The 12677-nt window shown below is 45.6% G+C and overlaps 1 protein-coding gene across 5 annotated transcripts in view; it reads left to right on the top strand.

Annotated features, from left to right (window-relative positions):
• Nucleotides 1-5825, top strand: part of LOC132888124 (BTB/POZ domain-containing protein kctd15) — a 79241-nt gene extending 73416 nt beyond the window's left edge. For all 5 annotated transcript variants that reach the window (XM_060924134.1, XM_060924133.1, XM_060924132.1 and 2 more), the window contains one exon: nucleotides 4205-5825. In XM_060924134.1, coding sequence (XP_060780117.1) covers nucleotides 4205-4363 — 159 coding nt within the window. In that variant the 3' untranslated portion in view covers nucleotides 4364-5825. The remainder of the gene's footprint in view (nucleotides 1-4204) is intronic.
• The last annotated feature ends 6852 nt before the right edge of the window (nucleotides 5826-12677 follow it).

Raw genomic sequence — 12677 nt, forward strand, 5'->3', positions numbered from 1 at the left:
CATACAATATACAAAGAGCAGCCTGGGGAGCAGGTAGGGGTTAGGTGCCTTGCTCAAGGATACTTAAGCCATTCTTGCTGGTCCAGGGAATCAAACCAGTGACCTTTTGGTCCCAAAGCTGCTTCTCTAACCATTAGGCCTGAAGCCACTCCAGTTGTACAATGCTGCTATGGTAAAGCATGGTGGTGGTAGCAGCATTGTACTATGGAGGTGCATTTCAGCAGCAGGGACAGGGAGGCTGGTCACAATTGAGGGAAGGACGAGTATGGCCCAATACAGAGAGGTCCTTGAAGAAAACCTGAACAGAAAATGGCAAAGGCAATGCCGGAATGGCTTCAGGACAAGCCTCTTAATGTCCTTGAGTGGCCCAAGCAAAGCTTTGATTCCCACAGTATATCATGTATAAACATGGATAGACTTGAAGATGGCAGTTCGCACACACTCCCCAGCCAGCTTCTTCAAGCTTGAGAGGAACCGCCATGAAGAATGGGAGGATCTGCACAAATCCAAGTGTGCAAAGCTTGTAGAGAATTACCCAAGATGGCTTTGCTGCAAAAGGCACTTCTACAAAATACTAAATAAATAAATGGTCTGGGGGTGGGTTTCCCAAAAGCCTCTTAACGCTAAGAGCCTCTTAACTTGGAGAGAGAGTGTTCATTGTGCTGCTCGCGCTACCATTTAACGATGATCTTTGTGCTACGGTGCTTTTGGGAAACTCGGCACTGAATCTTTATCTCGATGAGAGATTTCAGTTTTTGATTTTTACTAAATTGTTTTTTAAAAAAGCCCTACAAACATGTTTCCATTATGGGTTATTGTTTGTAGATTAATGGCAAACAAAGTAAATGTAATCCATTTTAAATTAAATATATAACCCAATAAAAACTGATGTGGTCTGAGTGCTTTCCAAACCGACTAAATACTAAGAAGAGGAAGAAATGTTCCACGTTTTACGAGCACAGACACCTCTTCACTTTCCTGCTTTGTCTAATGGTGAGCACTGTGTAGTGTTCACACAACCTCCCAACATTCCCATGCAGTGGGATTTACTCCTACTCCTTCACACTTCATCATTCACAAACTTCACATTCTCATATGGTTCCATTCTGACGGCACTCTTCTCATTCACTCCATAAAGCAAATGAGCAAAAAAAAAAAGATTTGGACACATAGTCGGGACGCCTTTTTGCAAGACAGACTGCAAAACGTTTATAGTATTTATTTTGCCATGCTTTTATCCAGAGTGACTTAAAGGGAAGCAGAATTTAATCCAAACATAAAGCCAAAGGACATTTTGTAGGCCGGAATGCTCATTTGAACACGAACGCTCTGCTCCATAGATAGATGGTGCATTAAGTTAGAATATTTGTTTTCCATCAAACATTTTAAATGTTTTAAACAGATAACGGAGCAGGATGTTAACACATTTCCATATGTCTGGATTTAGATTAGATTTCCACTATGGTTTCTGTTATATCGTTTTTCACTCCAGGGACCAATCATGATAAATGGCTAAAGAGAGGCGCTTTTCCCCCCCTCACTCTCATGGCCTGAAGTCTTATTGCATGGTTCTCATGGAAATCAATGGCTAAAAAAAACCCACGTCTCTGTAGAAAGTTATAGAAAAAGTAGAAAAGGGTCGCAAGAGTCAGTCAAAATATATGAATAAAATGTATTGTGTATTTCTTCCAGTAGCTAGTAGTCATGATTTGATTTTCCCACGACAAAAATTAAATCAGGGGCGGCACGGTGGTGTAGTGGTTAGCGCTGTCATCTCACAGCAAGAAGGTCCGGGTTCGAGCCCCGTGGCCGGCGAGGGCCTTTCTGTGTGGAGTTTGCATGTTCTCCCCGTGTCCGCGTGGGTTTCCTCCGGGTGCTCCGGTTTCCCCCACAGTCCAAAGACATGCAGGTTAGGTTAACTGGTGACTCTAAATTGAGTGTAGGTGTGAATGTGAGTGTGAATGGTTGTCTGTGTCTATGTGTCAGCCCTGTGATGACCTGGCGACTTGTCCAGGGTGTACCCCACCTTTCGCCCGTAGTCAGCTGGGATAGGCTCCAGCTTGCCTGCGACCCTGTAGAACAGGATAAAGCGGCTACAGATAATGAGATGAGATGAGATCTGTAAAGGTTGCAGTAAACTATATCCTATTAACTAAAACATTCCTTTTATTAAAAATAAGTTTATAACAAATAGGCCTTTCGTAATCGTTTTTTATTAACCTTTGTACTTCCTCCATTTGCTTCTCTTTATCTTTCAGCAGTCTGTAAAAAGAGAGCTCTGATTGCTCTTAAATCTATTTGTACAGTCAATCACACAACAACTCTCCCATTTTAGATCCGTGGTTTGTTTTTTCCCTCCTTGCAGCATTAGAGCTGAGTTACTTCCACCTACAGTGAAGTAACATGCATTCGCGCTATGGTAGGTTGTTGCACCCTCTGCTGTATAAACAAGGCAATTACAGCTAGGAAGAAGAAGAGTGGCATGATGGCATAGTGGTTCGCACTGTCGCCTCACAGCAAGAAGGTGGTTCTGGGTTCAAGCCCAGTGGTTGATGGGGGCCTTTCTGTGCGGAGTTTGCATGTTCTCCCCGTGTCCGCGTGGGTTTCCTCCGGGTGCTCCGGTTTCCTCCACAGTCCAAAGACATGCAGGTTAGGTTAACTGGTGACTCTAAATTGACCGTAGGTGTGAATGTGAGTGTGAATGGTTGTCTGTGTCTATGTGTCAACCCTGTGATGACCTGGCGACTTGCCCGGACCTTCTTGCTGTGAGGCGACAGTGCTAACCACTACACCACCGTGCCGCCCCGCTTAAATATATATTCTATGCAAATTATATCCAGCTGACGCACGAATCGTAAAGCAAATAAAAATCGAATATGCCGTAATATAAACGTCTCATCTCGTTATCTCTAGCCGCTTTATCCTGTTCTACAGGGTCGCAGGCAAGCTGGAGCCTATCCCAGCTGACTATGGGCGAAAGGCGGGGTACACCCTGGACAAGTCGCCAGGTCATCACAGGGCTGACACATAGACACACAACCATTCACACTCACATTCACACCTACGGTCAATTTAGAGTCACCAGTTAACCTAACCTGCATGTCTTTGAACTGTGGGGGAAACCGGAGCACCCGGAGGAAACCCACGCGGACACGGGGAGAACATGCAAACTCTGCACAGAAAGGCCCTCGCCGGCCACGGGGCTCGAACCCGGACCTTCTTGCTGTGAGGCGACAGCGCTAACCACTACACCACCGTGCCGCCGTAATATAAACATTTAAAATAAAATTATTCCACTGGCAGCAATATGCCTCCCTGAATAGATGAGTTTTCAGGACATGTTTAAAAGCATCTATGTTAGTGGTGTTTCGGATAAACGCAGGCAAACTGTTCCGTAGTTTAGGTGTCCAACTAGAGTAGCTCGGGTCCTAAATTTGGGAAACTGAAGGAAGAGTTTGTCGTCAGAAGCTCTTGGGATCTTAGGAACAACTAAGACTACGCGGCCTGATGATCACCCTGATTCATTTATTTATTTAATTGATTAGAATTGCCATAGGGCGGCACGGTGGTGTAGTGGTTAGCGCTGTCGCCTCACAGCAAGAATGTCCGGGTTCGAGCCCCGTGGCCGGCGAGGGCCTTTCTGTGTGGAGTTTGCATGTTCTCCCCGTGTCCGCGTGGGTTTCCTCCGGGTGCTCCGGTTTCCTCCACAGTCCAAAGACATGCAGGTTAGGTTAACTGGTGACTCTAAATTGAGCGTAGGTGTGAATGTGAGTGTGAATGGTTGTCTGTGTCTATGTGTCAGCCCTGTGATGACCTGGCGACTTGTCCAGGGTGTACCCCGCCTTTCACCCGTAGTCAGCTGGGATAGGCTCCAGCTTGCCTGCGACCCTGTAGAACAGGATAAAGCGGCTAGAGATAATGAGATGAGATGAGACTCTGTATATATTGTTACATGCGGAAATGGTAGGATTAGATTCTTTCATGTTTCCTGAGAGTTTCTCGGGTACCTTTTTGAGTTCCTTCCCATCGGCTTTCACAAACTTCAGCGTCACTGTTGACATGAAGAGTTTGTCAGAAAACGCCAAAAATGCTGCAACACTGAATGAATGGGATTTATGTTTTAAATGCATTTTAGTTGTAATGATTTTTACCTGTGATTTTTTTTTTTCCCCTTCCCCACCATCTCCTCTGTCCATCCCTGCAGGTGTTGGAGCGTCTGTTCCAGAAGGGCTTCAGCGTGGCGGCGTCATGCGGGGGTGGCGTCGACTCCTCCCAGTTCAGCGAATACGTTTTGTGTCGTGAGGACAGGCGGAGCCAAAACATGAACACGCCCCTCAGGATAAAACAGGAGCCGCTGGACTAGACACATGCTCATCACACGGCCGGACTGAGCTGCCCTCAGATCCTGAGTCTCAACAACTCGGTTGCACACACACAAATATATATATATACACACACACACACACACACACACACACACATACACACTCATACGTGTCTCGCAGACGTATGCCTGTTACTGAAAGTAGAATGTAACAGACAGAAAGTAACACAAGAACAACCCAAAGAACTAGAAACACAAAATTGGCAGAACAGAAGCATTTGTGACTTTCTTGTGGTGATTGATCGAGGTAATGGCGTTCTGTTCGGCCAATAAGAAGCTGATTTCTCCCGCAGGCTCCTCCTCGTCCTCCTGTCAGTGCAGCGTGAGTTGTTTTCACGCTGCATGTGAACGAGCTGTATTCAGGGATGCCCGCTCTCTCCATCGCCTTCTCTAAACGCTGGAGAAGTGCCCCAGAGAACGCTAAGGTGCACTGAACAGACTCAGTGCTCAGAGGACTGGCAAAACTATTGTTTCATGTTCTAGTTGTTTATAAAATATATATAAAACTTTGTCTGCCACCATGATGTATACAGTCCATAATGCTGTGGTTTTTATGTTCTTTGTTTATTATTATTTTTTGTTTCTTTTGTTATATGAAGGATGAATGCGAGTCGTGTTTACGCGGAGACCAAGAGCGAGTCACTGCGTCTCTGAAACACTCTCGTAGCCCGAGGCAGCACCAGTTAACACACCGCGCACTGTAATGCATCCAGAGCCCAGAGAAGGCCGCTTTGTTTAAACAGAGCTGCAAGCAAACACAAGTATTACTAAAGCTCTTCCTGCAGCAGGCCCAGGTAACAGAGAGCATGTGTGTAATACAATTCTCATGACATATCGCTGAGCATTCAGATCCAGCATAAGCTACGCGCCAGTGTGTGTGTGAAAGAAAGCAGTGGTGAAATCAACAGAGATCACAGAATAGAAATCGGACTTTTCATGTCAACCTTTTCACCATCATAGCCAAATCAGAACCGTCAGGACTGTGTCAAACAGTCGACCCGAACATGCATCTGCACTTAGATAAACATGGCGCTCGGCTTTGAGCGCAGAGCTCGTGCCTGCTGGCGATCACGAGAACAAGAATCCTTTCAGTGATCACACAGCATGCCATGGGTTCGAGTTAAAGCAGCCCCAATACAAGTAGCTCATTAATCATGAATACGTTTACGTTATTGTTGTGCTTATTAAGGTGAATTAATTTTTTTTTTTTTTTTTGGATTGTGTGTGGTAGCTAAATTCCTCACTGGATCACATCAGAGTGTTATCAGATCCTGAATACACTCCGAGCACTCGTGAGACCTAAAGGTGGGATCAATCGTTTTAATTCTGTAATATTTCAGAAGGGTTTTATCACGTGAATAAAGATCTGATCCAAGGAGAAAGTCCGGTCTGTGTCGCACCACAGGATTTCTAAACTGTACAGTGGTGCTTGAAAGTTTGTGAACCCTTTAGAATTTTCTATATTTCTGCATAAATATGACCTAAAATATCATCAGATTTTCACACAAGTCCTAAAAGTAGATAAAGAGAACCCAGTTAAACAGATGAGACAAAAATATTATACTTGGTCATTTATTTATTGAGGAAAATGATCCAATATTACATATCTGTGAGTGGCAAAAGTATGTGAACCTTTGCTTTCAGTATCTGGTGTGACCCCCTTGTGCAGCAATAACTGCAACTAAACGTTTGCGGTAACTGTTGATCAGTCCTGCACACCGGCTTGGAGGAATTTTAGCCCGTTCCTCCGTACAGAACAGCTTCAACTCTGGGATGTTGGTGGGTTTCCTCACATGAACTGCTCGCTTCAGGTCTTTCCACAACATTTTGATTGGATTAAGGTCAGGACTTTGACTTGGTCATTCCAAAACATTAATTTTATTCTTCTTTAACCATTCTTTGGTAGAATGACTTGTGTGCTTAGGGCCGTTGTCTTGCTGCATGACCCACCTTCTCTTGAGATTCAGTTCATGGACAGATGTCCTGACATTTTCCTTTAGAATTTGCTGGGATGATTCAAAATTCATTGTTCCATCAATGATGGCAAGCCGTCCTGGCCCAGATGCAGCAAAACAGGCCCAAACCATGATACTACCACCACCATGTTTCACAGATGGGATAAGGTTCTTTTGCTAGAATGCAGTGTTTTCCTTTCTCCAAACATAAGGCTTCTCATTTAAACCAAAAAGTTCTATTTTTGTCTCATCCAGCCACAAAACATTTTTCCAATAGCCTTCTGACTTGTCCACGTGATCTTTAGCAAACTGCAGATGAGCAGCAATGTTCTTTTTGGAGAGCAGTGGCTTTCTTCTTGCAACCCTGCCATGCACACCATTGTTGTTCAGTGTTCTCCTGATGTTGGACTCATGAACATTAACATTAGCCAATGTGAGAGAGGCCTTCAGTTGCTTAGAAGTTACCCTGGGGTCCTTTTTGACCTTGCCGACTATTGCACGCCTTTCTCTTGGAGTGATCTTCGTTGGTCGACCACTCCTGGGGAGGGTAACAATGGTCTTGAATTTCCTCCATTTGTACACAATCTGTCTGACTGTGGATTGGTGGAGTCCAAACTCTTTAGAGATGGTTTTGTAACCTTTTCCAGCCTGATGAGCATCAACAACGCTTTTTCTGAGGTCCTCAGAAATCTCCTTTCTTCGTGCCATGATACACTTCCACAAACGTGTGTTGTGAAGATCAGACTTTGATAGATCCCTGTTCTTTAAATAAAACAGGGTGCCCACTCACACCTGATTGTCATCCCATTGATTGAAAACACCTGACTCTAATTTCACCTTCAAATTAACTGCTAATCCTAGAGGTTCACATACTTTTGCCACTCACAGATATGTAATATTGGATCATTTTCCTCAATAAATAAATGACCAAGTATAATATTTTTGTCTCATTTGTTTAACTGGGTTCTCTTTATCTACTTTTAGGACTTGTGTGAAAATCTGATGATGTTTTAGGTCATATTTATGCAGAAATATAGAAAACTCTAAAGGGTTCACAAACTTTCAAGCACCACTGTAGGGGGGAAAAAAAAGTAATGTGTATTAGGAACATCCAGTCAAAGAAAGCACAACTCGCCTGCCAATTTAGAAAGCACTTGAATTCAGTGCTGTGTTTGGATGTGCAGCTTTGTTTTGTCAGATAACTGCTGACTGAACCTTTTAAACGAGGCACACACATTTTTGACAGCGTTTGCATTCTGGAAATAAAGTGTCCTGTTTGGAATGACGGAAGGGCAGCAAATGTTTCACTGAATCTTGGTGTGGGGGAGCTGGAGGTCTCGCTGTCAATTAATTAATAATCATAAAGTCAAGTGGCGACTGATCGCAGGCGGACGCAGGCGTTTTGCGTCAAATCCTTCGTAGTGGTCAGACGTATTGCAAGACGCAGAGTTTTTAAGCTGAATCGGCCAGTCGGAAGCAGACGCAGCTAGACGCAGTGCACGTCGTCGTCATCGTGGTGTGGGATGACTCGGGGGCTGAGCGTCCGTGGCCCATCGCACAATATCCCTCCAGCCCTCTCTGTCTTTCGCCGCGCGGGCAGCAGTCGAAAGCCCCATCCCGGTCAAGGCCACTACTCCGTCCATCACACATGTCTTTTGCCGGCCTCTTCGTTGCGTTCCGAAGACCACGCTCTCATAACATGGCCAAAATACCGCAACTTCAGCTTGTCACAATACTTCATCAGATTCCAGCTGCCTCCAATCTGTTGCCTCACGTAGATGTTCGATTTCTTCTCAGTCCAGCTAATCCTTAACATTCTGCGGTAAGACCAGTTCTCGAACGCTTCGATTCTCTTCCGATCAGACTTTTTCAGCGCCCAAGACTCGGCCCCATAGGTGGCAATCGGAAACAGCAGTGACCGGAGGAGGCGTAGCTTTGTGCGTTGACGGATGTTCCTATCCGTCTATACAGGGGCCAGGCTGATAACTGCCGTCTTCGCAATCGCAAGTCGCCGCCGTATCTCGGTTGTCTCATTGCTGTCTGGGTTGATCATCGCTCCTAGGTAGTTAAAAGCCTCGATCTCTTCCACTACCTCGCCATCAACTACCAGCGTCTCCGGTACAAAACTGTCATCGTCGTCAGTGCTCGCATCCTTGCCGACCACCATCAATGACCCAGTGCACAGAAAACCTTAAAAAATATAAGGCCGCAAGACTGCTCGCAGGTTGTTGTGAACTATTTGCAGGTGCAGTCGCAGCCATTTCTAAAGACTTGTCTTCCCCTGCGTCTAGCTGCCACTACCTGCTTCAACCTGCGATTGGCGCTCAAGTGTTGCATGACCGCCTGCCTCTACATGCGTCAACCGGCTATTTGCGCCGATTGGAAGCGAATCGCAGCTGAAATGCAAACAGATCATGATCCACTTGCGTCGACCTGCTTCTACTGAAGACCCTCTGTAGCACTCTGCCATTATCTGCGTCGACGCAAGTGCGATTTTTGTTATCGCCGTCTGATCTGGGCATAAGTGCCAGGTTGAGGGGGAAAAAAAAAAAGCACAGGGTTAGCTTGCTGTCATTAGCGTATTTTATTTCAACATACACACTATAGCCAAAAGTTTATGGCCACCCCACCATCACGCTTTTATGTGCTTGGTGAACATAACGTCCAATCCATGAGGTTTTGTCTGTTCAGTTTCAAGACCATGAGAGTGGGGTTGAGGTCAGGGATCTGTACCGGCCACTCAAGGTCTTCCACTCCAGTCTCAGCAGCCCATGTCTTTATGGAACAGATTTGAGCCTCTGGGTTCCATCCAGCCATTATCTGTAGCCGCTTATCCTGTTCTACAGGGTCGCGGGTGAGCTGGAGCCTATCCAAGCTGACTATGGGCAAGAGGCGGGGTACACCCTGGACAAGTCGACAAATCATCACAGGGCTGAGACATAGAGACAAAGAACCATTCTTACTCACATTCACACCTACGGTCAATTTAGAGCCACCAATTAGCCTAACCTGCATGTCTTTGGACTGTAGGGGAAACCGGAGCACCCGGAGGAAACCCACGCGGACACGGGGAGAACATGCAAATTCCGTACAGAAAGGCCCTCGCCGGCCACTGGGCACGAACCCGGACCTTCTTGCTGTGAGGCGACAGCGCTAACCACTACACCACCGTGCCGCCCCCCTCCAAGTTCCACTGAAGGGAAATTTGTAATACTCCAGAATACAAAGACGTTCTTTACAATTGTGTGCTTCCGACTTTGAAGAACTTTCTTTTTCACATGTACACTTGAGTACAGTGAAATTCCTCTCTGCATTTAACCATCTGAAGTAGTGAACACACATGTGCGCATGCACACGTACCCAGAGCAGCTAGGCTACAGCGCAAGGGAGCAGTTGGGGTTTAGTTGTCTGGCGGCCCCCATGTTAACCTAACCTGCATGTCTTTGATTGTGGAGGAAACCCACACAGACACGGAGAGAACATGCAAACTCCACACAGAAAGGCCTCCATCGGTCGCTAGGCTTGAACCCAGAACCTTCTTCCTGTGAGGCGACAGTGCTAACCACTACATCATTTTGAAGAAGAGTCAGATATGGGTGTCATGAGGTACTTTTGGCCCAAATTATGGACTCCTTGAGAGGAACTACATACCTTCAAGGGGTTATTTTCTGTTTTGCGTTCTCTCTGGCAGTAGGAACGCTGAAGTGACGTGACGTGACGTTAGGAAATGCTAGCAAAGATTTCACATCAGAATCACGCTGTATTTTGTCCATCGTATATACACTTAGTAAAGCCTGGACTTCTGTGTCAGTCCGTTTGTCCATGTTTTATCAGCTCACCAGCTGTAGGGCGATGAGCTACTGCCATCACGCAGCGTCCGTTCATCCATGATTCACAAAACTCATGGAGGAGTAGTGATTTTTCAATGGATTTTGATTCTGACTGTTTTGTTTGGAAGATCTAATCAGTCCGCACAAAAGTTAAGTCAAGTTTATATAAATAGCGCTTTTAACAATAGACATTGTCGCAAAGCAGCTTTACAGAAAATTAAAGGCTTTAAACATGAGCTAATTTGATCCCTAATCTATCCCCAATGAGCACGCCTGTTGCGATGGTGGCGAGGGAAATCTCCCTCAGACGACATGAGGAAGAAACCTCGAGAGGAACCAGACTCAAAAGGTGATAACCGACAACGTGATTATAACATTTTTAACATGAAGTCTGTTTTGTTGATGTTATAACTCTTCATCGATGGAAACTTGAGTGCAGAGCTGTTCATGACAACTGCAGTCCCTGGTTACTCTCTGGTTTTCTCATTAACAAGTCGCTAATTAGGCCGATTAACACATTTTCAGGAACATTGCTCCTCCTCCCCGAGTTTTCACTGGACTTTGGTGCTGATTGTTTTGCTTGGAAGAGCAAATTGTTCTCATGAAGAGCAACGTCGCTAATTATAAACAAGTCTGGTTTCTCATGGTAGAGCTGTGTGAGCTACTGCATCACTGAGCTGATGCTCGGGGGGGGGGTTCCCTACATTTTTCTTCGCTAGCCGTAAGAGCTGTTGTTTATATGGTTAATGTTTTAAAAATGCTGAATTGGGTCATGTTCAGCCAATCAGCATGCACTTACTGTACGTCTGGACCAATCACCGTACACTTATCACTCATGGTTCCTCTTGTGCTGGGAGAGGACCTACCCTGATGACAGCATCCCTCAAAACAGAATTCTAAGACCTACAATCGTTCTCTGTTCCTGCAGTGTGGACACACAAAAGGTGGAACTTCCTCCAACAGTTCTAAGAACCGAAAGCACATATAGTCAAGTGTCCACAAACCTTTGGCCATGTGGTGTAACTACATGTAACACCAAAACTTAAGGTATTAAGGCCTCTGCATGCTCTTGCGACAAGGCTTTCGCAGACAGCTTTTCGCAGACAGTTGTAATTTATCGTTGAGCGGGGAGTAATAGGCGTGCGCGATGTTATTCACCGCCACAACGCAAGGGGGCGCGAAATCGCTAGGAGTAGTTGGTGGGTGTGGTTAGTGGAGTGTTTATCCTCCGGTTACTTATAATGACTAGAACTGGAGTCGTATAGATGTACGTGCTTCCTCACTTCCTCGATCAACCGCTCTTCGTGCTGCTCCATCTTCGCTCGTGTTTTTAAAAATGGCGGTCGTGAAAACAAACCAAACCGGGAAAGTAGGGAAGCGGAAGTACGTGTACAGCGGATGTAGAGTGGACCAATCGGAGCCCTCTTGTCTGCGACGCTGTCTGCGAGGCTTCTGCGGTGGTCACAATTTTTGGGAGGTGCGCGCAGAGCGTCTGCGAAGGTGGGGGGGCTACGCAGACACTGTCTGCGACACTATCTGCAAGGACTGGGTTGTCAGCATAAATTGGCCTTTAGAGTATACCTGGCTGTCTCGCATGAGAGAACGGTGTCATCAGCTTGCTTGCCTCAAACGTATCGATAAAATCAATTACTATGTAAAAGAAATGATTAAATAAATATATACATAAATAAGTAGCCTGCAGTAGCTAAACATCACCTCAGGAACCTAGATATCGAGCTTAAGATCTGGACACTTTGTTTGGGGTTTTGTTCCAATGACGTCAGTTAGGACGACTAGTGTGAAGTTTTGTATCTGACTATTAAAAGAAGGCTGATAAGAATGTTAGCCGTTACCAACATCTCTGACTCTGATATGAAGAAACAGGACCGCTTCGCCATCACTGCTGACATCAAAGATGGATGAAAGCATAAAACAATCAGGCGAGTTTAAGGTCCGTCACTCTGGAGCGTGATCCTCCCCACAGCATCTCGACATCAAACACAACCTGTATGTGTGCGTGTGTGTGTGTCTTACACAGGCTGCTTCTTTCACCCTCAACGTGTTTGATCAAAAAAAAAAAAAAACACTCTGTTTTGATCTGCCTGGTCTGAGAAATGATTTCGTGTGTGTGTCTGTCCTCATTTCAGACTTAAATCTACAAAATGCTCATTAAGAAGGTTGATTAGTTTAATTAAGTCCAGATCTGTTTGCTTTGCTGCTGCATTTGGTGATTAAATGTCAGGAGAGAGAGCGAGAGAGAGAGAGTGTAAGTGTGTGTGTGTTGGATCTGATAGCCTGGAGCAGAGTGCTGCCCCCCGTAGGGAAGCCTAATCAAGCCAGGCTTTGTTCTGATCCAGCGTTGACTCAGTCTTCTCATACCATTCATCATACAGAATGGTCAACCACTCTTTTTCATGTGCGAGGGTGTGTGTGTGTGTGTGTGTGTCAGAAGCTCTGAAAGTAGCAGTGCCAGGGGAGATGTTACACCCCCCACTGTGACACACCACC

The sequence above is a fragment of the Neoarius graeffei genome, chromosome 6 (assembly GCF_027579695.1).
Source record: "Neoarius graeffei isolate fNeoGra1 chromosome 6, fNeoGra1.pri, whole genome shotgun sequence".
Lineage (NCBI taxonomy): Eukaryota > Metazoa > Chordata > Actinopteri > Siluriformes > Ariidae > Neoarius > Neoarius graeffei.